Consider the following 27,666-nt stretch of genomic DNA (forward strand, 5'->3'; position numbering starts at 1 on the left):
GACTACTGTCAGATTGTTCCACTACATCAACCTAAGTCTAGTATCTGTGATGGCTGCCAACAGCCATCTATGGTGACATTAATCAATGCAAAGCATTGCACAATACAGTGTCTTCACTAGCGATGCAAAAAACATTCAATACAGTAGCATAAAATAAATGCTATGAGAAGTAACCATTAAGTGGCCAGCAAAGAAAAGCACATGGTGTTCACAAAGAATGGAGACAATCATTAATGCTGGTTAAAAATGCATCAAATACTTAAAACTCCTTAACAGCACTATATGCAGAGAGCAGTATGAGCTGCGTCAGAACAACACGATTAAAATAGTTATTTTTTTCCGCTGGTTAAAAGGTTTCCTCCAAGTCAAGCCTCGTTTATTCACAATATCATGACAGTATAATATTTTGACACAGATGACCTCAGTGGCAAATCAAACTTTGTCGCTTTATGAGAAATTTACCACTTTGCTGGACCCTCATGAGGTCTGACATGCGCTATCAGTACTTGATGTAATTGAAAAGAAAAAGAGGTTCAAAGCCAACTGAAGAGTCGTGCGTGCATGTGCGTTAAAACAAGCAACGCAGACACAAGATGGTTCACAGTCATTTCACAATGTGAGTACTAAAGTGAGTTCTGTTACATGTGTGTGTATGTACAAAGACGGTGAGTGTGTGTGTCTGTATTCCTGTGGCTTTTTCTACGGATTCGCCACTCTGTTTTCAAGTGTAAATAAATAACATCATATGCGAGTCAAACAAACCATAAATCCTCCCAGCGGTTGCTGAAAACGTTCAAAATTCCCACAGATTTCCTGCTATGGTATACATCAGCTGACCAAACTACATCAACAAGGCGGCAAAGCACCTCAGGCAAGAGAAGTAGATTTTTCACCCACAGAAAGCCTCGGGACTCTGAGGTTTGCTTGAATGGCACAACCATATTATTTATTTATTTCTGCAGCAGGTGAGGCCACCTCCTGATCCCAGGTTGGTTAAGCCAGTTTCTGGGCGGTCTCCGTCTCCTGCTGGGTGACCTTTTCCTCAGACATGATGGTCATCCATGGTGATACTGACCGGGTGATGGTCTGCTTGGCTATGTTGTAGTGGTTGATGAGGGTGAAGAGGCGCCCGCGGCCCCCAGGGCCCTGAGGGGGGTAGTTGCCATACATCCCAGCCGGCATGCAGCGACCTTGCTGCTCCAAAGAGAGAGGAGGGGGATGAGATTAAAAAATACAGAGACGAGAGAGAGTGAATAGAAAAACAACACGCAAGGTGACAAAATTGTTTTTCAGGAAAGTATAATGGGATACTGAGAAACAAACTGTGATTCACAGTTCACAGTTACATGAGACAAAAAGGTTCGATGACTGTGACAAAACAGAGCTGCGCTGTTTGTAGCTACTGTACCAGAGCAATATATCACGAAAAACAGACCAGAAAAACAACTCATTACAACCTAAACTACATGAACTATACTAGAAATGAGTCAACACTCAGTGATCTTGACTCCACCGCTACAGGTTGTACAGCAAGACTATATAACCTTTGCTTAACAGCAGGGGTGGGAAGCACCAGAGGCCCCACGATACAATATTATCACGATACTTAAGTCACGATACAGTCTTATTGCGATTTTAAACATTTTGCGATATGCTGAGTAATGAGATAAGATATATTGAGATTTCTTACCTTTTTTCAACTGCAAATTATGCAGTTTGTGAACATCTGTTTTATCTAATAAGATACAGTTTTCACTCTGTTCATCAAGAATTTTCATTCACATATTTTGAGGTCCGAGGTCAAGGGACCCCTTTGAAAAATGGCCATGCCAGTTTTTCCGCGCCAAAATTTAGCGTAACTTTGGAGCGTTATTTAGCGTTTTTTCCCAACGAGCTAACATGTCGTGGTTGATCAATTCAATCGATTCCTTAGGTTTTCTATACGATACCAGAATCTTCACTCTAGCTTTAAGACCTGCTACAACCTCTGAAGGACAGAAGGTTAATAGATTATGTAATAAAAGATCAATACTTGACGTCCATGTATCAATACAATATTGCCACGCAAAATATCGCGACACTGTGCTGTATCGATTTTTCCCCCACCCCTACTGAAGAGCAGCAAACAATGATGAAAACGCCGTACCGAGTAAATAACATTGGTAAACCCGGGTAACTATAAAAGTCATCATCACATTAATAATCACTGTAATCACTGTAAGGTAGGGTCACAAACAATAATCCTCATACGTGTTTACCGTGTAAACGAAGCTGTCAGGGCAGGGCTGCTCGTACTGGTAGACCTTGTAGACGACCAGGAACACCACACACACCAGGAAGGCCAGGGCACAGATCACCAGCAAGGTCACCTAAAAGAGATACACAACAGCTCCATCATCAAATCATCAGACCTTTGTGACGGCTCTGCTAAAGGACGAATTTACAATCAGTGTCATTGGGATCGGACATTTTATTTTTCTGATTATTTGCTTTCAAATTAAAGGTGCAACGTGTAGGATCTGGCGGCATCTAGCGGTGAGGTTGCAGATTGCAACCAACTGAAGCTTCTCTCTCGTGCCAAGCGTATAAGAGAACTACGGTGGCCGATGCGAAAATGCAAATGGCCAACCTGTTCTCACTCCCAACTCGTCAAATACTGTGGTTATTCGACGGTCAGAGCAAGTGACGTAGTATTAATAGCCTGAGACTCTGCTCAAGGTGTGCGGGAGGGGTTGTGGCTAGGTCAAACAAACACAAGACTTTCAACCAGGAGACGGCTGTTTGTGTCCCGCGTGACACTAAAAGTAACGTTGACTTATTTTGTCACGTGACTCGTCGTTATCATCAGTCCCCTGAGTCGCTAGTCAAATGAGTCGTTTAGTACCGTTAGCCCTGTGAGTCACGTGAGTCGTAAGTCAGTGAAGTTAACGTCAACCACGACCGTTTCCTAACCCTACCTAAGTGGTTGTGTTGCCTAAACCTAACTTCCTGTGAAAACGGACGTTTATTTCGAAGGGACACTATGCATGTAACAAGCATATATTTGACGAGTTGGGAGTGAGAATGTGCTGGAAAGGCCCTCTCTAGAGCCAGTGTTTAGTTTGTCCATTCTGGGCTACACGCTGTTCCTTTTAACAGCAGTGCAAAGCTGCAGTATCGAAAAAAAAAAATGTCCATGGAAGAGTTAAACATTGGTGTAGGTGAGGTGTACACGAAGTTATATATCTAAATACGTGGGTGTAATCAGGCCTATGCAGGACATTCTGCATACCTAGTACCTCCACAGGAAAATGGCTTGTGTGACCATCTGTACAGCCCAGCTCTCACCTCTCAGGGGAGTTATGTAACGGCTACTGGTGTTTCTAGGAAGTGGGAGGGGGATAAGACAAGGTGTGGGAGAAATTGCCTCATTATCGCCGAAGATGTTGAGCCCCAAGGTGTGTGCGAGCTATTTTTATGAGTCAATGTGTTATTTTGCTTTTGGAGGATTGGATTATTTGAGCAACGGCAGAGCAATTCAAACTGTGAAATCATGACACAAATGTTGATTTTCTGACAGGACATTCTTGAGGATTTCTTAGATTGGGAGCAAAGTGCACCCAAGTACTTTTTGGCACGCTAGTATCTTTGGCGCAGGTTTGATAAGACTCTTAACAGCATGTATCAATGTGAGTAAAATGATATTCTTTTTCATCTGTCTGTATGAATCCTGCAGTTGCACAGCAGAGCAGACATGTACAAAGCAAAGCAACAGGAGATTATGAAAGAGACTATCTGCGATGAAAGAGCTGCCTGCAGCATTTTCAAAGCGTTGCCGATCAGAGGATGCGAGCCGGGTTCTCTGAGACAGTGATGTGTCTCCTTGCCTTTCAGATGTTTGAGAATTAAAGCTGTATCACTAAAGGAAGCTTGACACACCTCACAGAGACGGTCTCATCTGTTGATTTTGGAGGAAGAGTACGGCATAGTCTGCATGCAGAACACATAGTTTGTGCATTTTGAAGTAAGCAAAGGAAATCTTCAGCCACTCAGGATTGTGTTTTGACCTTTTCTTTTTACTAAAGCATATGTTTTAATCATCCTATATGGTGTCGCACATCTGCCAGCCAGGGGGGGCGTTGAGGGAGGTGGGAGAGATGCAGCCGTTTGAGGGCCATCGCCATGGCAGCAGCTGAATTAATGAGAGTTTCAGGGCGGGGTTAAGTGAATCATTGTGTGCATTAGGTCTCCCTGTGTAGCCTGACAAGATGACAGGCCAACACATGAAGGTGGCCTGAGCCAAAGAACTTGGATTGGTGAAGGGAATATTATGACGGCGGGGTGACAAATGTCTTGAGCTGCAGCAGGGAGACAGCTGTCTGCTCTCGGGGCTTATATGCATGTGTAGGAGGAGTGAGAGAGAGAGATATTGGAAATGGGATGATGTATGAAACGCAGACGACATCATTCTTACTTTGAGTCTCTCAGATACGCCTTCGATGATGCTTATTGAGAACTCTGCGATTTTAGGAGACCGTAGCTTCCCCTTCTTGCTATCGCCATCATAGTCTGCCTTTGTCTTCACCACCACCTGGTTGGAAACACATAACACACATGTGCATGAGAGAACAATCAGCTTTAATAGCTTCAGGAAGAAAATGAGAGTTCACAGAAGCAGGATGGGTATAGAAATAATAGATCTGTACGGATGAACATTGGTTACACACACAAAAATGTCATTTTTACCATCTTAATTGGACTAATTGGAATAATAGAAATAAAGGGCCCCCTCACTGTGATACAAATTAATGGACAAAATAGCAAATCTTACCTTATCTGGTGGAGGGAACTGCAGCTGACTGGCATCTAATGGTGTTATGAGAGGGATGGTGTCAAAGCCGTCTTCAGAAACCACCTTCCCGTTGTTTTTCTCGCTGAAATTATTCCCCAGTTTAACCATTTTCCCTGCACGAAAAAAACACCAACCTGAGAGGGGGGGGAGAAAACAAGCGCACATTACTTCTGAACGAGATGCATTATGGATTATTCTCTACATATGCATCCTTTAAAGATATCAATAAAGATATTGTTGTTGTTTTTACACATGCAAACAGCAAACACAAATGATGTGAGGCGCTTTTGTGGGCCACGAGAGGAGCCTGGTAACCACAAAAGCGCAGGAGAGGACAGCAAAGGCTTCGACATAATGGGACCCAATGCATCACCAACAAAATACCATTTTACCCGCATCCAAACACTCACCAGCTCAGCCGATGTAGCGTGTTGAAACAGCGTATTTCTCCTGATGTGGGGACTTTATTGCTCCAGTTCTGCTATGTGTGTGTTTTTTAAAGGTGTGACGCAGCCGATTTGAGGAGAGCTGGTGCACAATATGGCCAGCTGGGTTTGTGCGCCTCCGTTACCTCCGAGCTGGATGCTGGATGATGCTGCTGCTGCTGGATGATGCTGCTGCTGGATGATGCTGCTGCTGGATGATGCTGCTGCTGGCGTCTGGCTGCACTGCAAGTGATGTAACATCCTCATCACATCCATCCATCCATACACACATCTGATCAGTGGCAGCAGTAAAACCCAGGAGCTGGAGCCCATTTACCATGCAGCCAAGATTTAGAGTCACAATCTGAATGTACAAAATGTTGTTGTTGTTGTGTCCATAAATGAGGGGAATCCAATTTTTTTAAGGGATTTTATGCAAAAGCAGAGCCAACATTTTAATTTATGGTTTGCACAGCCCAACAGGCCCAGGAGTAGTCTCCTTTTTTGCAAAATACACATAAATCCATACAAACATTGAAGTTATATGGAGATAAGGCATTTGAGAGTAGTTTTCTGTTATAATGATTTATTGGTGGTTGGCAGGTCAAGTGGCTATAATTGATATTTTTTATAATAATGTATGAAGTGAGAATGTGAAAACCATAGATATAAAACACATATATGGTGAAAACCAATGTGACTACTACAGTGAATTAGGCCTACCAAATCTGCAGCTCCTCTCTGCTTTATGGGGCTTTATCGTGAGTTTAAATATATATTCAGAGCATTAATATAGCAGCAAACAACTATTTGCAATGTAAAGATATAGTGGAGTAAGGGCTTTAAGGGATTTTATGCAAAAGCAGAGCCAACATTTAGAACATTTTAATTTATGGTTTGCACAGCCCAACAGGCCCAGGAGTAGTCTTGCAAAATACACATAAATCCATACAAACATTGAAGTTATATGGCGTTAAGGCATGTTTGTATTGGTGGTTGGCAAGTCAAGTGGCTATAATTGATATTTTTTATAATAATGTATGAAGTGAGAATGTGAAAACCATAGATATAAAACACATATATGGTGAAAACCAATGTGACTACTACAGTGAATTAGGCCTACCAAATCTGCAGCTCCTCTCTGCTTTATGGGGCTTTATCGTGAGTTTAAATATATATTCAGAGCATTAATATAGCAGCAAACAACTATTTGCAATGTAAAGATATAGTGGAGTAAGGGCTTTAAGGAATTTTATGCAAAAGCAGAGCCAACATTTAGAACATTTTAGTTTATGGTTTACACAGCCCAACAGGCCCAGGAGTAGTCTTGCAAAATACAAATAAATCTATACAAGTTATATGGAGATAAGGCATTTGAGAGTAGTTTTCTGTTATAATGATTTAGTGTGTATTGGGGGTTGGCAAGTCAAGTGGCTATAATTGGTATTTTTTTATAATAATGTATCAAGTGAGAATGTGAAAACCGTAGATATAAAACATATATGGTGAAACCAATGTGACTACTACAGTGAGTTAGGCCTACCAAATCTGCAGCTCCTCTCTGCTTTATGGGGCTTTATCGTGAGTTTAAATATATATTCAGAGCATTAATATAGCAGCAAACAACTATTTGCAATGTAAAGATATAGTGGAGTAAGGGATTTAAGGAATTTTATGCAAAAGCAGAGCCAACATTTAGAACATTTTAATTTATGGTTTGCACAGCCCAACAGGCCCAGGAGTAGTCTTGCAAAATACACATAAATCTATACAAGTTATATGGAGATAAGGCATTTGAGAGTAGTTTTCTGTTATAATGATTTAGTGTGTATTGGGGGTTGGCAAGTCAAGTGGCTATAATTGGTATTTTTTTATAATAATGTATCAAGTGAGAATGTGAAAACCGTAGATATAAAACATATATGGTGAAAACAATGTGACTACTACAGTGAGTTAGGCCTACCAAATCTGCAGCTCCTCTCTGCTTTATGGGGCTTTATCGTGAGTTTAAATATATATTCAGAGCATTAATATAGCAGCAAACAACTATTTGCAATGTAAAGATATAGTGGAGTAAGGGATTTAAGGGATTTTATGCAAAAGCAGAGCCAACATTTAGAACATTTTAATTTATGGTTTGCACAGCCCAACCGGCCCAGGAGTAGTCTCATGCAAAATACACATAAATCCATACAAACATTGAAGTTATATGGCGTTAAGGCATGTTTGTATTGGTGGTTGGCAAGTCAAGTGGCTATAATTGATATTTTTTTATAATAATGTATCAAGTGAGAATGTGAAAACCATAGATATAAAACACATATATGGTGAAAACAATGTGACAATGTGAACCTACAGTGAATTAGGCCTACCAAATCTGCAGCTCCTCTCTGCTTTATGGGGCTTTATGGTGAGTTTAAATATATATATATTCAGAGCATTAATATAGCAGCAAACAACTATTTGCAATGTAAAGATATAGTGGAGTAATGAGTCGCATGATTAAGTCGCTCTCCTCTGTGTGTGTGTTGTGATCAGGCTTCTCTTTCCTATGATGGTACACATGTTGGCACAGGCATTCGAAGTCAATGTCTAACCTTAAAATCTCGCGAGAGTTCGCCAGCTTGCGGGATCCATTCTAGCCACTACCAGAAAAAAAATGGCGGATGCAATAGCAACCCCATAGCAACCGTCTCTTTATATCTCCATGACAACAACAGCAACACCACACCAAGAAAATAACAGAAAAGGTAATAAACAGCATAAAGAGCTTAAATCAAACGTTACAAATGTTCTGAAACTATCCAAGAATATGGTGCGTGGCTAGAATCCAACAAAGTAATGGATAAACAGTTGAAATAGTTAGCTAAAAGTAATGGCTTAAAGGTCCCATATTATGCTCATTTTCAGGTTCATACTTGTATTTTGTGTTTCTACTAGAACATGTTTACATGCTGTAATGTTAAAAAAACAACTTTATTTTCCTCATACTGTCTGTCTGAATATGCCTGTATTTACCCTCTGTCTGAAATGCTCCGTTTTAGCGCATTTTGATGGAATTGCAACAGAATTGCGTTGCTAGGCAATAGCTTGGGTCCATGTGTACTTCCTGTCAGCTGATGACATTGACATACACTGCAACCAGAAATAAACTGGGACACATTTAGAATGTTCATGTTAAAAACTGCGTAAAGGGTCTAAATATTATATATTTGTTGCATCACAAATGGGCAGAAATCCTGACAGCTTGTTTCAAATGCAGAGTTTCTGAATACGGGCTGTGTGTATTTCCCTGTGGATTGAGTGTTTCGATACTTTCACAGTATTTTTATCGGATTTAAGCCTGCTTTATAATAAAAAAACATGAAAATCTCACTTTTTTATAATATGGGTCCTTTAACAGTTATTATAGGGCTTTGTTGAATACTCGATTCTGTTTGGTCAATCTCAACGTTCTACGGTCTCTTTTTTCTTTATAGCAGACTGTTGCTATGTATAACAGACCATTGCAATGGGCGCAGTTCAGATGGCGGACCGTTTTTGTGTCAAATTATTGATTTGAAGTAGCCGTGTAATAAGTGGGATAATGTACAGCTAGTGGGTCATTGTTGTGAAATAAACCGATGCAAGTGCCGCATCGCCCTGTCAGGGTTTATTTCAAAACAATGACTGTCGCTGTACATTATCCCTTACTTAAACACTCAAAAACTCAGGTGATCTGCTGCATCAACAATCTGATGTCCTGTAATCGATAATTCAATTCAATTCAATTCAATTTATTTTTGTATAGCGTCAAATCACAACAGAAGTTATCTCAAGACGCTTTATATATAGATCAGGTCTGTGACCGTACACCATAGTTTAGAGACCCAACAGTATCCACCAAGCACACAGTGGCTAGGAAAAACTCCCCGATTACTGGGAAGAAACCTGGAGCAGAACTGGGCGCAGGGCGGGCGGCCATCTGCCAAGACCGGCATTTAAATGTTTGTTTTCAAAATCTATTTTATATAAATGTGTGAAGGCAACTTTGCCCTGGTCAGTGGTCCTCTGTCAATAACGCATGTGACGCATGATTTATCTGGACATGTGCAGGATGTTTTTTTATGTATCATAGTTTTTATGTGCTGTTTTGTACTCCAATGCATAATTGTTGTGCGTGCAGATTTGATGTCAGATTGACGACTCTCAGCAACCAGCTAGTGCACCTCCTGCCAGTGCATTCAGCTCGGCAGCCTCTCTCTCTCAACATTTTTGCAGAATAAAGCTGAGAATCCCCTCTCTTTATGAGCAAGCAGTGATGAGAGAGACCCCCCTGTTGTGTAATTCAACCAGTTGTTCCGCCCACCTCAAACCAGTGAGAAGAGCTCAGAGAAAAATGAATATCTCTCAAGTGAGATAACCAAAATGGTTGTAGCTTTGTTGGAATATAGTGTGATCAGGATCCCATCACTTCAGGGCCTTTAAGTCGCCCTATTAATTGACTCTGATTGGCTGTTATCTTTTCACTGATACACAGTAATGACTTTCTGGACTTTATGCTTATGTATATGCCCAAATGGGTATATTTCCCATATTTGGTAATATAGTTTCCCATCAGATTTGATCTCTAGTGTCTGTGTGTGTGTGACTGTGACAATGAACCCTAGTTCTTGAAAATGCAATCATTCTTAAAAACATGTAACATTTTCATTTTACTAAGCCTTTTATATCACCTCATCATGTACCTAAGTGGTGAAATGAAGCTGTGTCTGTGCATATTATCCAGTAGCTTGTTGCCAGGCTACAGTGTGAAAGGAAGGGGGTTAGGAGAGGATGCATAAATGATCAAGTCCAGCCTGTTAATCCATAGTGAAAAGGAAGCAGCAGAGGAGAAAATGATCTCATCACATTATTGAGATAGAAACCACAGCTCTTCAGTGGACTGTTAGCTCGGCCTGGTGGCTATGACAGCTGCAGTGCCTCTGTGTGATGCTGCATCCTGCTGGGTTGTTTGATAAAGAGACTGTTTTGAGTCTATGATACAAAAGTCATCAGATTTCCCTCCCTGGGGCCTGAGAGGTGGCGTCATGTGTTTCCTGCAAGCAGCAAACATGTGATGTTGTTTAAATCTCACTCTTGTTTCTTTTGGATATCATTATTCTTACATAGATTTTTTTCACATGACATAGGCCAGCCAGTCGGTCATCAGTGCATGTTGCAGTGCAGCTATACTGTAAGTGTTCTCGAGGCTTCATCAGACCTGTAGTTTCAGTTCTCCACTGAGATTAAAATACTTGCCTTGGCCTCAATACCTGCTGGTTCTTATTTATAGCTGTCAGACTGGCAGAACCGTCTGAAAGCATGTATTGCAATTACATAGAAAAGAGATAATCTTATATGATAGAGCAAACTTCTTTATTTAATTTTTCAGCTGTACACGTGTATGGTGCACAGTAGGGCTGAAACTAATGATTAGTTTCATTGTCGATTAATCTGTTGATTATTTCCTCGATTAATCGATTAGTTGTTTGGTCTATAAAATGACAGAAAATTTGAAAATCTGTGTATCCCAGAGCCCAAGATGACGTCCTCAAATGTCTTGTTTTGTCCACAACTCAAAGATATTCAGCTTACTGTCATAGAGGAGTAAAGAAACCAGAAAATATTCACATTTAAGAAGGTGGAAGAGAATTTTTACTTTTCTTCTTAGTAAAAAAATACTCAAACCAATTAATCAATTATCAAAATAGTTGGTGATTATATTAATAATTGACAATTAATCGATGCAGCTCTAGTGCACAGAGTTTCTGGCAGCAGCAGCAGACAGATGTGTAGCAGCAGGGCTTTTGCTGCAGTTGTCTTCTCAGGATTAACCACTAGAGGGAGACACCAGCTCACATATATATACCTCATGACTGCTTGTGTTATGCACAGTGTGCTTATTCTTTTGTAAGTGTGTGGTCATTACCACTACTGTAGTTGGCAGGCACTACAAAAGGCAGCAAAGCAGTGACAACTGATTAATGAACAAATGTTTGCTTTTCTTTTGATTCATACTGCACATTCAAATCTCATTGTCAGTGGGATTTTGGTTAGTTACTAAAATCACAGATCACCTAATGAGTTTGTCCCTTTACAGAATCGCCAAGATGAGTGGAGAGATCACTGAAGAGGGCAGCGGTGGAAGAAGTACTCAGATATCAGAAGTAAGTAGCAATACCACAGTGTAGAAATATTCTGTTACAAGTAAAAGTTCTGCATTAGCATCAAGTATTAGCTTCAGTACTCATTATGTAGAATGGCCCATTTCAGAATAATGTACTATATTATATTACTGGAGTATCATTACATAACTTTAATGTCGCAGCTGATAAAGGTGGGGCTGGTTTAAATTAATTTATATACTGCTGGGTAACTTGTGAATATTCCCTGGGGGTCAATAAAGTCATATCTTTATTATTATTATTTATTTGTTGATTATATTTTGTATTAATATTCAAAATTTGCAAAGTAAAGCTATCAAATTAGTGTACTGGAGTAAAAAGTACAATATTTGCCTCTGAATTAAAGTGCTGTAGAAGTATAAAGTAGCAGAAAATGGAAATACTCAAGTAAAGTACAAGTACGTCGAAATTGTACTTAAGTACAGTACTTCAGTAAATGAAGAAGAAGAGGGAAATTCTGTAAGTATTTGTGTGAGTCTTGTGAATAAATGTAGATTTCAGCTACTAAAGCTGCTGGTGTGAAGCTATGTTAGTTTAAATTTAGATGACTATGCAATGCTGCGTATAGTCTTTATAGTCTATTGCAATGCTAAATGCTCATTAAAGCATAAGTAAAACAATTATGCATAGTATTAAGTAGCAGTAGAAATAAACTCAGCAGTATGCATGAAAATGATAATTACAGCAGCTGAAAATGTCTTTACTTGTAACTCACACAGTGTAAAGTGTGACAAAACCTTATATAGCTCGGCAACTGCTGTGTCTTTAAAACCCACTCTGTTCTTGGCTCTTTGCCCAGAAAGTTCATTTCCCATCCAGCCGCATGGACGGAGCTCCGCCACGCAGAGAGGAACAAGTATTTTCACTCAGAGAGAGGCACCTCCGACAGCAGTCAGAGCACAGACCCCCTTAAGGACCCCCGCCGCTGACTGAGGACTTTTCCATCCACTGTGTTGTGAAGGACACAAACCTCCCGGCAGATCCGTCACAGCCCGTCACCCCTCAGAGAAGCCGAGGTATGTTTTACACTCCAGTCTGCCTGTCAGGTGCCCCGTTATTCTTATCTTTGTGTACTTTGAGTATGATATATGTTTGCTTTTGTTAACTGTGTGTTTTCTGGTATTGATCTACTGACTTTTGGACAGTATGCCAGATGAATGTGCTGTGTCTGGTTTTTAAAGTCCAGCTGTATGTGGGAGCTATTGTCTTTTGCATGAACACAAAGCCTCTTTTCATGAATCTATAATTCCCTTCACAAGTCGACCCAGCAGTTTGTGACGGGCGTAATGTGCGGAACTGTTTGGGACTTCTGTTCATTAAATGCTGTTCTTGTGAAGACAGTACATGCAGGTTACTGAGAGATGTTTGTCCTTGAGAGAGAATGAGTTACAACGATTTGAATGGCAAGAACAATACGGTTCAGACTGAATTGTTTGTTGTAGTTGTCATAGCAAGCAGCAGTAACCAGGCTGTAAAAACAGGATGCTAGTCAGCACACTTACACACACTGTTGGTTGATGCTCTGGTTGAATGACTGGAGAACCGGCACCACCATCAGTGTTGTTGGTGTTATAAGCAAAGTGATTTGTTTTATCTATAAACTGACCGGTTTGTTGTTGTGGACAACTTGCATGGAGGCTGCATCATGTGAGCTATTGTGCTGCTGAGATTTCTGGGTGATTTTCTGGGAAGATGAGGTCACAGGGAGACACACCCAGAGGCTCGGGCTCCGAGGAGGAAAGGCCAGGGGTGGAAGACGTTCAACAGCGTCTCTGACTGAGTCACTTGCCGGGAGGAAGCCGTAGCTTTGTTGGAATTTCCATTCAGTTTGGAGCACAAGAATTTTGGTTTGGATGTGATATTTATACTGAGACACATGGCATGACGTACAGGGGAAGGGCCATTTCCCCCCTCAAATACACAAACCGAAGCCTTAAGACAGCTTTAAAAGGATTACGTAATGCGCTTTATTTTTACACAAAAGATAATTTCGTAAGAGCCTTCTGTTTCCAAATAGTGTACTCTAATTTCCTAACCTCTTTGAATGAGGGTGCTTCATTAAGTAAAATACATATTCTCGCTGGAATGTGGTTGGAATGAGGATCATTTCCTCTCAGCCAGAAAGATCAAGTTGGATGACCTGTGAACTCTTGGAGGCATTTAAACCCCCCCACTTCCTGAGCCCTCCTCTCCTCACATGAGCATTCACACCCAACAAGTGCATTCTGTGTGCTCAAATCTCTTTTTCACTGCCTTCCAAACACGTTTTAAAATACTGTAATCTTGTTTGTTTTGAGTCTGTGTGCTCTGTTGTGATTTATAGCGGCTCAGTTACCGGTGTGGTGGACGGACGTGGCGGGGAGGGCTGGCTGAGCCGGAAGTGGAGTGTGTGGGGAAGTTGAGTCAACACAGGACTGTTTCTCAGACTTGTGTCGCTTCTGGTCTCATGCCTCTCAATGGAATCACAGAGCACAGACTGAGATTGCGATAACACAGATTTGCAGACAGGCAGACAGACGTGGTCTGGCTAAAATGAAATGAAAGGTTTGTTGAGTCTGGCGGGGAAGGGTGATTTTCTGCTTATGTCTGGATCAAAGAGACAGACTGGAAACAAACAGTGGTGGAAGAATTATTCAGATCTTTTAGTAAAGTAAAAGAAACAATACTACAGTGTAAAAATTAGCTCTGCCCCATCTTAGTCGTATAATTATTTGTTTTAGTCTTAGTCGACTAAGATTTCTGTAGTTGATTATTTGTTTTTTTATGCTTTTTTCATGCTGAATGACTTATTTCCAAGAAGAATGTGAGAAATGTAGAAGAATGTCTGCACACTGTAGCTCCCTCTAAATGCAATTTATTGGTTTATCTTAGTTAGTGACGTTTGGAGCTAATGCTCTTCTTCAGACTTAATATTATCAGACATTATCATAAATTCTGCAGAAGAGCATTGGCTCGAAACATCACTAATCAAGATGTACCAATAAATTGTACTTAAAGGGAGTTACAGTGTGCAGACCTTCTTCTACATTTTTCATTGCTGTCTTCTACTGGTCCAGCACCGGCCTACTGCGGTTTTGGATGTGTGCGACCACCTTTCACGAGAGGACATCTCTGGTAAACACAAGATGGTGTTAAAATGGTGCTTTTGTGTGATTCTTTGTGGAGAAACTCAGGTTCACAGATTTGTCGATTAAATCAACTAATTGATTAGTCAACAAAATCGTATGAGTGTTAGTTGACTAAGAATTTCTTTGGTCGAGGACAGCCCTAGTAAAAACACTCTGTTACATGTAAAAGTCCTGCATTTAAACTCTTACTTAACTAAAAGTACAATCATCAAAAATACTTAAAGTACCAAAAGTAAAAGTATTCATTATGCAGAATGGCCCATTTCACAATCATATATTGTATTACTGTATTATAATTACTGATGCATTAATGTGTTCATCACTAGTAAAGGTGGAGCTAGTTTTAATTACTTTATATACTGCTGGGTAGCTTAACCTATAATAATAATAATAATACATCTTCATTTATTAGGTGATTTATATTTGTATTAAAGGGATAGTTTGGGTGTTTTGAAGTGGGGTTGTATGAGGTACTTATCAATAGTCAGTGTATTACATACAGTAGATGACGGTCGGCACGTACTCTAGGTAATACACTGGCTATGGATAAGTACCTCATACAACCCCACTTCAAAACAGCCAAACTGTCCCTTTAATAATGTAAATCTGCAAAGTAACTAGTAACTAAAGCTGTCAAATAGATGTTTTGGAGTAAAAAGTACAATATTTGCCTCTAAAACATAGTGGAGTAGAAGTAAAAGGTATCATATAATGGAAATACTCAAGTAAAGTACAAGTACATCAAAATTGTACTTAAGTACAGTACTTGAGTAAATGTACTTAGTTGCATTCCACTGCCCTCTGTAAACAAGTGTAACTGAAGCACACATTATTAATGCTCTTTATGAAGAATTACCACAGTGAAATACGTAGAGTATTGCATCAACAGTAGTATGTAAAAGAGCACAAAGGCATGCTTACAATCAAAAACATGCATGTGTCATCCTTCATTTGGAATATCATTTATCTAGATTGTTTTTTCCATAATATATATATTTCCCTATTCTACTCCTAATCTGTGCGCCACATGTATGCAATCTACTTGGCTGTAGTGAAACATTACATAGTAAAGTGAGGTGAACCACAAAGAGAGGACTCCCATCTGTCTGTCTGTAGAGCGCTATTGTCTTCGTGTTATGGCTGTGATCACTCACATGACCCCATGGCTGTTTTGTGTACACCGTGTATTACACAAGAACTTCATTCTGCCTCACACACAGCTGTTTGACTCGCTCTGATAAACACATTGTGACTGGCATTTCAAAGTACAACAAGCTGCGGTCAGCTCCGAGCAATGCAATACGCCAGACAAGCTTTGAACCGCACGCAAACTGCAATTCAAGTCTTTTAAATAGTGAAACCGTCACTAGCTGAACTGTATTTATGAGGTATATTCTACTAAATTACAGACTCCAGTGAGCCGAGCCCAGCCCTTGACCAGGATGGAAATGAATGACATCGTGCCAGTGTGTAGGGAAACTATGAATGATGATGATGAAGGAGTTGCTCTCTTACTGTTACTGTGTGGTCGCTCTGACACACAGCAGGGCAAATCTACAGTACACAGACTCTAGTAGTAGTGTTCACAGTCTACCAGTTGATGTCAGGCTTCACTACATGACAGATCAGGATAACCTGCATGTCTGAACAACTTTCTCTTCCTCGCCTTCCACAGGGAGGCAGAGTAGTGTGAGAGTGTAGTTTCAAACCTCTTTGGCTTGTGACCCCTTAAAGCAGAACAAAGTCTACTTATGATCCCTCAAGCAGCCCAGCCAAAGTAAGTCTTCCTTCTCAGGTTGTTTCATCTGAAGCATTTTAGAGACTAGGCCATATTTACAAAACATCCCTCAGCTAAAAGTAGCTCCTAACTGACTGAAGGACTCTTGGTGATTCAGAGTAATTCAAGTTGATCCGAACTCTCTGAGAGAAGTTAGGGGCATAAAGTCATTAAGACCTGCTCACAATCAGTCAGCTGCTACAGGTAATGTGTCTCATAGTGTCAGTGTTTTGGAAATATACAACATTCAACTCATAAAAGCATATTTTGGTGGCGATTTTTGGTGACTTAAAGGTGCAGTGTGTAGGAGTTAGAGATGTAGCGGCAACGTTGCAGATTGCAATCAACTGAAACATCTTCCATGTGCTAAGCGTGTAGAAGAACTACGGTGGCTGATGCAAAAACATGAATGGCTCTCTCTAGAGCCGGTGTTTGGTTTGTCCGTTCTGGGCTACTGTAGAAACATGACAGCCGGCTCTGTGAAGAGACGACCCGCTCCCTATGTAGATATAAACGGCTCTTTTTAATTGTACAAAAACACAAGGATTTTTATTTTCAGGTGATTATACACTAAAGAAAAACATATTATTAATATTATATTCCATTTCTGCTAATAGATCCCCCTACATGTTACACACTGTTCCTTTAATAAGAATCCAATCAGCTTGCCAACAAATCAAAACAATCCAATAACACTGAAGATGACAGTCACTTCTTGGACGCTAGGAAATGCAGTGCTGATGAACTTGAAATATTTCAGCTGTCTGTGAGAGTTATCCAACATGCACTCTGCAGATCCACATTTCAATTGATTAAATGGACGTTAAATAATCACCAAATGACTAAATAAAGTTGATTTCATGGACATACACGGTTTATCCGTAGAATATGGCTAAATGTAGAATTACAAGGAGAGGAAAACATGCACATTCTCAAAATTGTTTGTGGTGCTGGGAGTAGATCCCCTCCAATATGTACTTGCTCCCACACACACTTTTCTCTGCTTTATTAGTCAACGTTTCGGTCAACAAGGACCTTCATCAGGACATTAAAATTATTTTTAATTAATATTAATGTCCTGATGAAGGTCCTTGTTGACCGAAACGTTGACTAATAAAGCAGAGAAAAGTGTGTGTGGGAGCAAGTCATTTTTTGTAAATGTAGAATTACATCATCAAAAGATGCCAAATGAACATTTCCCTTATATATATAATATATGAAATGTAATTTAATTTGATTTAATTTAATTCAGTTTAATGTAATTTAATTTATTTGAGTTAATTAACTTTAATTCAATAAATGTATTTAAATTCAATCTGTTTTGTGTAATTTCATATAATTTAATGTAATTAAATGTATTTTATTTTATTAATGTATTTAATGCCATTCAATTTTATTATTTATATGTCTTCTCTCTTATAGTGTACATTACTAGTTTGAAAACCTAGTGAATGTAACATTACCATATTATAAAAACCATAGCCATTTTATTTAAGAATGACAGAATGTGATACTTTGTGATGTACCTTGCATGGAAAAAAAAGTAAATTATGGCAAGAAATTAACTTAATTTATTCAATAACATCTGACTCATTTTAAAGATTGGGAGTGAGGACGTAAACTTAATCTAAATACCTGAAACACTTTACAGTGGAAACATACCTCTGTTATCTGCAGCTACGAGACGCTCCTTTCTTCTTTGTCTGATCTTATTTATAAATATAGCACACAACAGGGTTTTTTACACGCATGTGTGATCGGGTATACGTATGTGATGCGATGTGTGGTATGAAAAAGGGGTTGACCTTTTCTTGCTCCTTGACCTTTGACCTGTGTGAAGCCTAAAGCTAGACGGGGTGGAAAACAAGGCGTCATTATGAGAGGCAGAAGTTTGCAATGAAAAGTTCTAGCGACTGTGTAAAAATTCCAGTTGGTTATAAAAACTAGTAGAAATAGTTTCTCACCACATCTGTGTCTTCTCTAATTCTGTTTGGTTAAACCAATTAGCTCATATGGCACTGTGTAAACAGCTATCTTCCTTGCTTTACACCACAATTTTTCTTAAAATGGATCTTAAAATACAGATGTGGTGACGAAAGCACCTCTTTACGCTTTCTTAAATCCCAATTGTCTATTTTGTGTTTAAAAGATGTTAAATTATCTAGATTTGCTTTATTGCTATCCAGACTGAGGTTTGTCTTGAACAATCACAAGGATTATAAACACTATTTCTTGTCTGTCACATAACCCAGATTCAGTTTCCGCTCCAGACTAAAGAGAACTTGTTTCCACTTGCCTGTGGGAGTCCAATCCCAGGAAAAACTGTTGCCTGAGGAATAGTCACATTTTCTCACTGTGAGAGAAGTGAAAGTTTATTCTCTCTGCAACATTAATATGCTCTGGCACTGCTTCTGTTGCACATATTTCACACTCTGTGTACACTCCAATGTTCAGATGAACAGTTGGAAAAATGCACTTCAACATGTCTGGCAAAACAGAAGAGATTCGATTACTTTTGTTATTATCATTATTACACAACAGGCCGTGACTTAGAATCACTTCACGTTATGCATAATAGCTTCTGAAGAAATTGCATTATGAATAGCTGGCAGTTAAAAGAACATTGGCCCAGTGTTCCTCTGAATGCTCCCGCAGTGTCAGGAACTGGTCAATCCAGATCTCTCAAAAGCTTTAAGCCACATCCTCACACTCATGACTCACCACATCTTTTTTATGCCTGGGACTTTATCCCCAATAGAACCAGACACAGATACAAGCTGATCCCTCCCTGTTTTATCACACTACAGTATATCAGCTGCAGAGTGTTTACTTCCAGCTAAGTTGAGGGAGGAGATTTTAGGAGGGAGGGACCCACCTGTCAAGAGAGAAGAAAACTGACAGCACTGAACAGTCTCAGAGTAGAGTATGCCTACTAGCTAAGGGAAACACACTGGTGGCGGTGTCTATCTATTGACCGGAGAGAGGGAAAATCAAAATGGGAGGCACTGTAAGTCAGAAGAAAGGCAGCAAGCGGGCCAGCATAAGGAGTCACGCCAACAGTGTCACGTGAGTCAAATCTCACCTGTTTGATGCAGATTTAGCAGAAAAAAAATCTATTGTCACTTAATTCATTGCTTTAAAATGCGTTGCTTACAGCTGAATCAGTAATGAATGAGGCTTTTTACCTCCCACATTACTAGTTCATATTTGCAAAGATGTACGCAGTTTTAGTAGAAACATGTACTACTATATTTTACTGTGGCGTAAACTACAACACTGAGCGTATAACTGCACTTGCATTCTTTTTCCATTTGGTGTGAGAGTGGCCTCTGTTCAAGAGTACACTTGCACACACATGCAAATATTCACACACCCTCACAATGAACCTACAGATAGGGCTGCATACAGACAGACTGTTAAACATGTTTGCTCACTGGCCTTACTGAAGTATGTGGATGTGTGTGTATCCATGTGCTTTTGGGCAAACATATCAACAACAATAATAATCAGCAAAGAATCAAACAGAACCAAAAGGTTGAGCATGTTAATTTTTATGTGCAATCTTTTTTTAGTTTTTTCGTTGGAACACTGAACAGTTGTGACTTGTTTAACATGATCAGTTACAGGGTTGTCTAAACAGATCCATGGTTGCCTCATAATAGCATGATCTCATTGTGAGAAATATAGCTTCACCGTGTCAATATTTACTGGAGGCGAGTCACGTCCTGCTTTGTTCTGGGAGGCACGGTGGCAGCTCTGCCCTCTGTAGGCTGGACTACAGACACAGTGGACCGTGAAACACACACTGTTGCTGCTCCTCAGAGTTTTTTTTTGGACTGTAAACATCCCAAACAGTTCAGAAAAAACACATTCTACAACCACAGACAGTGACTTTTACAAATTCTGTTAATGCACAGCACTGCACAACCGGTTGACACATGACAGTGATGTACAAATTGACAGAATAATCACTGAGACATAATTGCGGTCACATTCTGTTCTCTTCAGAACAGTTGTACTTAAGAGGAAACCAGCTCAGAGTCAATAGGTTGATGGGGTTTTCAGCGACGTTTCCTCAGTGAGATAACACTTTTCTTATGCAATGTAATTTACAGACAGTATATCACAGTTCCTCAGAAAGTAGAGACTCCCGTTGCTCATACGCATCAAACCTCCCAGCTTTGAAATCCACAGTTCATTCACTTATTCCTAACTTTGTCCATCTGTATCAACACCTGCTTGTGTGTTTGTAGTCTCAGTCTCTTCTCCTTTGCACCAGGCTTTGGGTGACTTGTTCTTCTGTGTTTTTGGCGACAGCACGTCAGGCTGGCACGTATCAGCGAACCTCTCGCGCGCTTTCTCCCAGTTCTTCTGGGACTTTGATCTAGTCAAGGAGACGCTGTCTACGGACATGGCGGCACCAGCCCCCAAACCTGACTGGGACTTCCTGATTTTCAGTACAATCTGTGGAGAAAGGAATGAGAAAGAAATCAAATCATTTTGTCGCTTCACAATATATTTTTTGTCAAAACAGAATCTGCCAACAGGACATTGTCTTACCGGGTCTTTCATGCCAGTTCCCTCTTTACCCAGTCCCTCTCCTTTCTTCCAGCCCATCTTTTCCAGCATTTTCCGTCCTTTATTGACTTCACTGATCTCCCTTTAAGAAGACATAATACATGATTACCACATCATCCATTATTTTCTTTCTTTAGCAATTAATAGTCAAGGACGATATACTTACTGATGAACAGAAGCGGGTGCATCATCTCGTTGGAAAACGCCCTCGCTGCCCACCGTCTGTCGTCTAGACTCTGCTCGGTCCTGGTATCTGGGGTTCTTCAGAGCTTTAACCTCCTCGTACTCGCTGCTCTGTTTACAGAAAAGCACAGAGGTGATTGGCCACATAAAGAGACGAAGAGAGATTAAAACTTAAACTGGTGGCTGCTAGTCCTGATAACACTCACCTGTAGGCCATATTTGGCCTTCATCTGCTTCAGCTCCTTTTGTCTCAGTGCTTCTTTGTCCTCTTTGGTGAGACCAGGGCCTTTCGGAAAATACAGAGTAAAGCTAAATCTTCCACTTTAAAATCATTTTCTTCTCATATCTTCTAACATGTAAACAATCACGAGTGAATGCAATCGTTGATCCTTTGTTTGAGGAAAGGCTTAAAAAATAAAAAGTATATCAGGCTTTTCAAGCATATTTTAACAAGTTCAGTCTCAGTATATCGCTGCCGTTTCAAGAATCTATACAAACAACATGTTCTGTGAATGTGTTTCCTCTTGAGTTGGCTCACCTGTATTCTCCTCTCTCCTGTGCTTGCTGAGGTGAGCCATCACCTGACCAGGCTCACAGCCATCACAGGTATCAGTCCCCGAGTGGATATGGAAGGACAGCACAGTCTCTCCCATCTTCACCTCATCGCCGTGCATCAGTGCATGCGGCTCACATTTGGTTTTGGGCTGCAGAAGAAAGATGCATTGATAACGTCATTGCCGAGTTGAAGTTTTACTTGTTTTATGTTGTAGAGGCAACAAACTAAGGCAAAATGTTTACCTGCAAGATTCTGTTGCCATTGATGACTGTTCCATTCTGGCTTCCCTGGTCCACCAGCATGTAGCTCTGCTGCTCCTGGTCAAAGTACACCTCTGCGTGGAACTGGAACCAAACACGGTTAGAAAACACCAAATACGCAAATGAATTATGAAAATTCCTGGACAAAAATAAAAGTGGAGAGAGGTACCTTGCTGACTCCCATTTCTGGTATTCGGATTGCATGGTCCATATCTTTCTCTCTGCAACAGAAAGACATCACATTGTCTTCTTTATGACTTACTGAGAGATCAATTCCTAGTATTTTTACTATGTGAGACATCACTTATTTCTCAGTTCTTACAGTCTTTGGTACTGCAGCCTCAGCACTAACGTCTCCCCTGTGGCAACCCACTCTTTTTTTTCTCGGTGTGAAAGTTTCAAACCTTTTATTGATATGTAACGACAAGAAAAAAAATAGCACAAACCTGCCAACGGTTGCTGGAGAGTCGGCTGTGATGATGTACAGAGTGCCGACCTGCAGCACAGGAGATCTCACCACTGTCACTCTCACACAGGGCGGCCAGACTGCAAGAAAAAGGAAACCATTTTGTTGTCACAGGAGCATGGCAGCTTCAGAAAGCTACAGTGTTAAGAACAAATTACAGGTGATGATCTAACTAGCTTCAAGTTACGACCCGATTAAACAAATTTACCCAAGAATAATTTTTCTTTATTTTAGATGTGTGCCTTAAACAAGCTCTGAATTTGGCTCGTCTTTCCTCTCACCTTCATGATTCTGCGTCTCCATTTCTGACTCTGGGCTTTCCTCTGAGCTGGAGGAGGAAGATGCTGAGATTGAGGGAGTGGACTCCCACTCTTCTTTCTCAGACTCTGTGATCTCACCCTCTTCTGGTTCGCTGTTCCCCTCTGAGTCCTTGCTCCGAACCGGGCTCTTTTTCTTCTTCTGCTTTTTTGACTTGGACTTCTTCCTTTTCTTCCTTGATCTACCATTATCGTCATCGTGTGAACTGGTTTTCTGCTTCTTCCTCTTCGACGAAGATTTGTCGCTCTCCTCTCTGTGTTTAGAGGAGTCTTTTCTACGTGGAGCCACATCTGGACTGAGAGACTTCCGCTTCAGTTTTCGCGATTCTTTGGTCCTCTTAGTCGTTTTCTTTTCGACCCATTCAGTTTCTTCTTCTTTTTCCAACTTTACCTCGTCAAATATGAGTTCCTGCCATCAGACAGTCAACAGTGAGATTTACCAACTCCAGTGATGTTCACTGACAAGGGGCAAGCTGGCTTTGTAGATCCCATGTTCCAGGCCATGTCTGGCACTGTTTTTGTACATGGTTTCAGTCTTCAAAGACAATTCACTATAAACCTCCACTAAATTACACCAGTGAAATCTTCACGGATCTAAATATTACTTAGTTTTCACCCATATTTATAAGCACAAGTGACCAAATCCTTGAGTCATGTGTGGTTTATGATACTGCACAGAGTAACTAATGACCATTTGAACAGTTGTTAGATGACACAAACAACTGTCTTCCACTTGGGCTTTACTTTCCTAGTTTGGCCATCACATTATATTGATTGTGTTAAAATGTCATCACTTACTTTAGAGCATGATATAGACCCAACAAGACAGTGTGAATCATCACATCACAGTCAACTATTTTCAAGGTGTTGCTTGTGTGAATAATAGAACCTGCCACCTTCATTGAAACTGTGTGAGTGATTTATTAGTTTAGATTCCTCCTATTGTTATGGCACTATTCTTCTGAATTGCTTTGCATGTTGGTATTAAAGGAGTACCTCTTTTGGAAGCAGTATTCCAGTAAGAAGAAATCTTCATTTTAGCCAATGAGTTAGTCACCTCTTGCACCTAGGTCAGAGGATAATCTTTTAGTCAACTAGCCTCAAAATTGTACAAAATGAAAAAAACAAGCATTTGAAGACTGAAACCAATAGAGTCATGAGTATTTCGAAATATCACGGTTTTAAGGGGAAGTCAAAAGCCAGCTGTCGACCACCAAGTATAAAATGTATATATGATATGCATCAATCAAAGACCCAGGCGTTACATACCTTATCATCCCGGTTTGAGGTTTTCTTGGACCCTTTCTTAATCTTTCTGCTCTTCTTTTCACCAATGCTCTTGTCTTGGCAAGGCTCTGTGGCAGTTTGTGCAGCAGGCACCTCAATCTTGGAATGAAATTGGTATCGTCCACTCTCTGCATCATAGTAGTAGTAAATGCCTGTGTTGTTATCATAGTACAACTGACTGGCCTGCGGAAGAGAAAAAACATAAAAGATCAGAGGACTGGTACAAAATGTTTGTCAGAGAAAAAATGCTGCTAAATTAATTCTGCTATAAACAGCCTAGTTTTACTGAAAAGGATGTTTGACAAACCGAGTCATAGTAGAATCCTGTGGCGTGGTCATAGTACATCCCAGTAGTCTCATCAAAGATAAACCCAGTCTGTGTCATAGCCTCTTCAGCTGTGGCCCTCAACATATCAGCTATAGATCCTCCATCCCCCTCCTGAAAGAGACAATTACATTTATTAGTCATAATAAATAGAAGTAGACAAATTCTTTTTTTTGTTCTTTAATTCTGTAATTATGAGTGTTCTACAGTATTGCAATACTACGTGGTATGAGTGTCTGTCCACCACTTCGAATGAAAATCTTATCAAATATTGTAGGTCAACCCCTTGAGAAACTCTATGAATCAGACTTCCATAATAACATACTAAGGCTGGCTAACAACATCGTCGCTGACCCCAACTATGTCCTTACTAGTGAATACAAATTGTTGCCATCAAATTGGAGATACAGGGTTGCACAATTCAATAGGGTTAGACTGAAGCACTCTTTTGTGCAACAGTCAATCCTAAAATTAAATATGGAGCATAATCACAGATCAAATTACGTTGAAGGGTCTTGAATATATTGTCTGCGGTGATTGTAATGTTATGTTAAATGTATGTTTCCTGTCTTAAATTTTTTGTCTGTGTTGATGTTGCAAATGGAGCTGATGAGAAAATTTTCAGACTTGAGCTGACAATATAGTAATATCATAATCATAATGTATACTCCAATTTATAAATTCAACTTGTCCATTCATTTCAACATCTCCTTATTTCAGTATTTGGGATTAGTGTTGATACAATTAACCAATTAATCGATTAGTTGAACCATGAACCATTTTTGTCATTCATGAAAAAGAAACAATTACTTCTGCTTCAAGTGTCTTTTTAATATAACAAACTTTTTAATAAAACAAACCTCTGTTGTGACTGCAACACTGCCGTCGGGGTTAGGGTTAGCATCAGCTGTTTCATTTGGTGTTGAAACCTCTGCTGTTTCGCTGCCATCAGCTCCATCCACTACTGCTGCTACTGTGTTCAGGCCCTCCGTAGTGTCTGAAGCCTCTGGGTTCTGAGGGTAGCCTCCATAGTAGTAGTTGTAGTAATCTGGAAAGGGATATTGAAAAAAGTTGTATACTTAACTTCTGAATAAACGGAAATGATAATATAATTTATTTAATGTAGATGCAAAATGAACACACCAGTTTCTGTCCATTCATATTCTTCTGTCTGAGTTTCACTGTCGACTTTGACTTTATCTTTCTTCTTCCGTTCATGAATATCTGCGCTCAGTTGGTCAACCTGAAACAACACATTTTAGATAAATTCAATTCGCTGTAATAACATTATAAGAAGATAGAAGATAAGAAGATAAGCAGCGCATTTACTTTCTTCGCAGACTCAGATCATTTGGAGCCAGTAGCCAGATCATTTTTCTATTTTTCAGTTCAGTGATTCTGAGTGTCCTGTTGTACTGCAGTACAGCCTGGCTCAGTAGTATATCTGTAAAACTTAAAAATAAACTTTATAGCCAAATCAAAATCTGTGTGAAGATCATTGGCCAACCTGTGACACCCTCCTTTCAAGCAGCTCACAACAAGAGTATGCTCAGACTTGCCAACAGCATCTCCTCTGATCCCTTACATGTTTTAAATGGGGAATATCAACTTCTGCCCTCCAAGAGGCGATTTAGAGTCCCTACATTTAACCGCATCAGGCTAAAGAACGCTTTTGTCCATCAGTCCATCTTGTTGCTAAATAATAATTAATGTGCTGCTAAAGAGATATAAATCCAGAGGACAGATGGTCATTTTTTAATGGGTTATGTATGAATAATTGAATTGTGATGTGTTTTGTTTTGTTTTTTGTCTGATGGGTCTTACTTGTCTGTCTGTGTATGGTAACAGTATGTCTATTGTATGTGTACTTTTACTCAAACTGAGCTCCCTATGGATGCAAAATGAATTTCAGTGCAAACTGACAATAAAGATGTATCGTATCGTATAATAGCAGATTGTAATGATTCACAAATCCACTGATTTAATTCAGTAGTATGCACTGACCTGTTTCCTCAGGTCCTCGTTGTAGCTCTCTGTGCTCTTCTGCAGTCTCTCGGACTGGCTCAGTTGTTTCTTTAACTTGGTCAGCTCGGCTCTGCACTCGTGAAGCTCCTGCTTCAGTGACTCCACTTTCAGACGGAGCTCAGCCTCTTCAGACTCCGTGTCCTTTTCTCCATCTTCGTTCTCCATTAGCTCAACTGAAGACGTTAACATTCAACATTGTAGATAGTCATCACATTTTGTTGTATATTTTTTCTCTCCATCTCGTCACATTTATATCATCTGTCATCTATTCTCATCTATTTCATGTTCTTTCTGTATTTTCATGTCATTTTGAAAATTCTCATTTCTGTCCCATTTCTTTTGTTTATCTCATTTTGTGTATCCCCGTTTATGTGATCTATCTCATAACATTTAGTATTAGTATTTTATGTTTTGTATCTCATTTTCTTTCTCATTTCTTTAACATCCTTTCTTGTATCTCATCTAATTTATCCCATTTCACATCATCTCTTTTTCTTGTTTTTTGTTTCTTTATATAATAAATCTCATTTCTTTATTTCCCTTTTTACATCTTAATCTTTATTTGTCATCACATTTCTTGTATCTCTTTTCTCTATCTCATATCTTTAATCATATTCCTCTTATCTCAAGTCAGTTTGTCAATCTCAATTTGTCTATCCTTTCTTTTTTTCTTCTCCTTTTCTTTCTGTTTCTTTCTTGCTACTGACTCAGAGGGTAGAGCAGGTTGTCCACCAATCAGAAGGTCGGTGGTTCGATCCCCGGCTGCTCCTTGAGCAAGACACTTAAAGCCAAATTGCTGTGTGAATGAGTATTTGGATTAGATCCTGATGGGCAAAGTTGGCTCCTTAGACATGTAGTGTAAAGCGCTTTGAGTGGTCGGAAGACTACCAAGTCCTACTACCTAAAAGTTGTTCAACACAGAACTACTGCTAATCAAGCACACTCATGATGTTAACGTTAACTGCTGATGCTATCCTAGCATCGTTAGCTTTAACTTCTTACCGTTTGCGTCGTTTCCGTCTCTTTCTCAGTGTATTTCTTGTCCGCACGACACATGAACCGACCTGAAAGTTGAAAATAGACATTTTTTTAACTACCCTGTATTTTCCGACACACTCGAGTACATGTTTAGATGATAATTAGACAGTTAGAGTTATAACCGTGGTAATGTTTACTGTCCACTCTGCTCGCAACCGCCTTTACTACTGGCTGTGTCTACGTCACAGCGGAAGCACTTCTTCTTCTTCGGGTTTGGAGGACTTCTTCTTCTCCCCTCTGTAAAGCTGACACGTGTTGAAGAAC

The 27,666-nt window shown here is 39.9% G+C and overlaps 3 protein-coding genes across 7 annotated transcripts in view; 1 reads left to right on the plus strand and 2 right to left on the minus strand.

Moving 5' to 3' along the window:
* Window positions 1-92: 92 nt before the first annotated feature.
* On the minus strand, window positions 93-5,620 carry LOC119498239 (neuronal vesicle trafficking-associated protein 1-like). 2 transcript variants are annotated; one of them, XM_037786891.1, is made up of 5 exons: window positions 5,403-5,620; window positions 4,811-4,965; window positions 4,454-4,570; window positions 2,259-2,369; window positions 93-1,194 (listed from the first exon to the last, which is right to left on the minus strand). In XM_037786891.1, exons 1-5 carry the CDS (start codon window positions 5,587-5,589, stop codon window positions 994-996), a joined length of 771 nt encoding a protein of 256 aa, XP_037642819.1. In that variant the 5' UTR covers window positions 5,590-5,620; the 3' UTR covers window positions 93-993. The 2 variants fall into 2 exon arrangements, with proteins under 2 accessions (XP_037642819.1, XP_037642829.1); XM_037786901.1 differs by having other exon boundaries at window positions 5,242-5,509.
* A 5,757-nt stretch (window positions 5,621-11,377) lies between these two features.
* Window positions 11,378-27,666, plus strand: part of tacc1 (transforming, acidic coiled-coil containing protein 1) — a 36,206-nt gene continuing 19,917 nt past the window's right edge. Inside the window, exons 1-2 of one of the 2 annotated variants that reach the window (XM_037786796.1) lie at window positions 11,378-11,444; window positions 12,262-12,478. Coding sequence is in view for 1 of the 2 variants with exons in the window: in XM_037786790.1 (XP_037642718.1) it covers window positions 19,363-19,433 (71 nt within the window). In the remaining variant the exon portion in view is untranslated. Of the gene's footprint in view, window positions 11,445-12,261; window positions 12,479-19,289; window positions 19,434-27,666 lie in introns of those variants that run through there. The other variant, XM_037786790.1, reaches the window with a different exon arrangement.
* Window positions 19,903-27,659, minus strand: aggf1 (angiogenic factor with G patch and FHA domains 1). 3 transcript variants are annotated; one of them, XM_037786830.1, is made up of 16 exons: window positions 27,525-27,659; window positions 27,367-27,428; window positions 26,344-26,537; window positions 25,483-25,582; window positions 25,200-25,387; window positions 24,322-24,453; window positions 23,997-24,197; window positions 23,724-23,793; window positions 22,391-22,490; window positions 22,114-22,165; window positions 21,927-22,028; window positions 21,667-21,832; window positions 21,335-21,414; window positions 21,112-21,239; window positions 20,928-21,027; window positions 20,577-20,831 (listed from the first exon to the last, which is right to left on the minus strand). In XM_037786830.1, exons 3-16 carry the CDS (start codon window positions 26,527-26,529, stop codon window positions 20,577-20,579), a joined length of 1,860 nt encoding a protein of 619 aa, XP_037642758.1. In that variant the 5' UTR covers window positions 26,530-26,537; window positions 27,367-27,428; window positions 27,525-27,659. The 3 variants fall into 3 exon arrangements, with proteins under 3 accessions (XP_037642739.1, XP_037642758.1, XP_037642749.1); XM_037786821.1 differs by lacking the exon at window positions 23,724-23,793 and adding an exon at window positions 22,692-23,136 and having other exon boundaries at window positions 27,525-27,657; XM_037786811.1 differs by lacking the exons at window positions 23,724-23,793; window positions 27,367-27,428; window positions 27,525-27,659 and adding an exon at window positions 22,692-23,136 and having other exon boundaries at window positions 19,903-20,831; window positions 26,344-26,553.

This window comes from Sebastes umbrosus, chromosome 1 (assembly GCF_015220745.1).
Source record: "Sebastes umbrosus isolate fSebUmb1 chromosome 1, fSebUmb1.pri, whole genome shotgun sequence".
Classification (NCBI taxonomy): domain Eukaryota; kingdom Metazoa; phylum Chordata; class Actinopteri; order Perciformes; family Sebastidae; genus Sebastes; species Sebastes umbrosus.

Excerpts from the sequence above, each read along its gene's own strand:
- LOC119498239 (XM_037786891.1), bottom strand. The coding sequence starts at position 5,589 with ATGGGCTCCAGCTCCTGGGTTTTACTGCTGCCACTGATCAGATGTGTG. Across the intron at positions 4,571-4,810 it reads AGTTCCCTCCACCAGATAAG|GTGGTGGTGAAGACAAAGGC; the intron begins GTAAGATTTGCT and ends GTTTCCAACCAG. Across the intron at positions 2,370-4,453 it reads GCGTATCTGAGAGACTCAAA|GTGACCTTGCTGGTGATCTG; the intron begins GTAAGAATGATG and ends TATCTCTTTTAG.
- aggf1 (XM_037786811.1), bottom strand. The coding sequence starts at position 26,553 with ATGTTAACGTCTTCAGTTGAGCTAATGGAGAACGAAGATGGAGAAAAG. Across the intron at positions 25,583-26,343 it reads ACGAGGACCTGAGGAAACAG|GTTGACCAACTGAGCGCAGA; the intron begins GTCAGTGCATAC and ends GTGTTGTTTCAG. Across the intron at positions 22,166-22,390 it reads TCTCCAGCAACCGTTGGCAG|AGAGAAAGATATGGACCATG; the intron begins GTTTGTGCTATT and ends TTTCTGTTGCAG.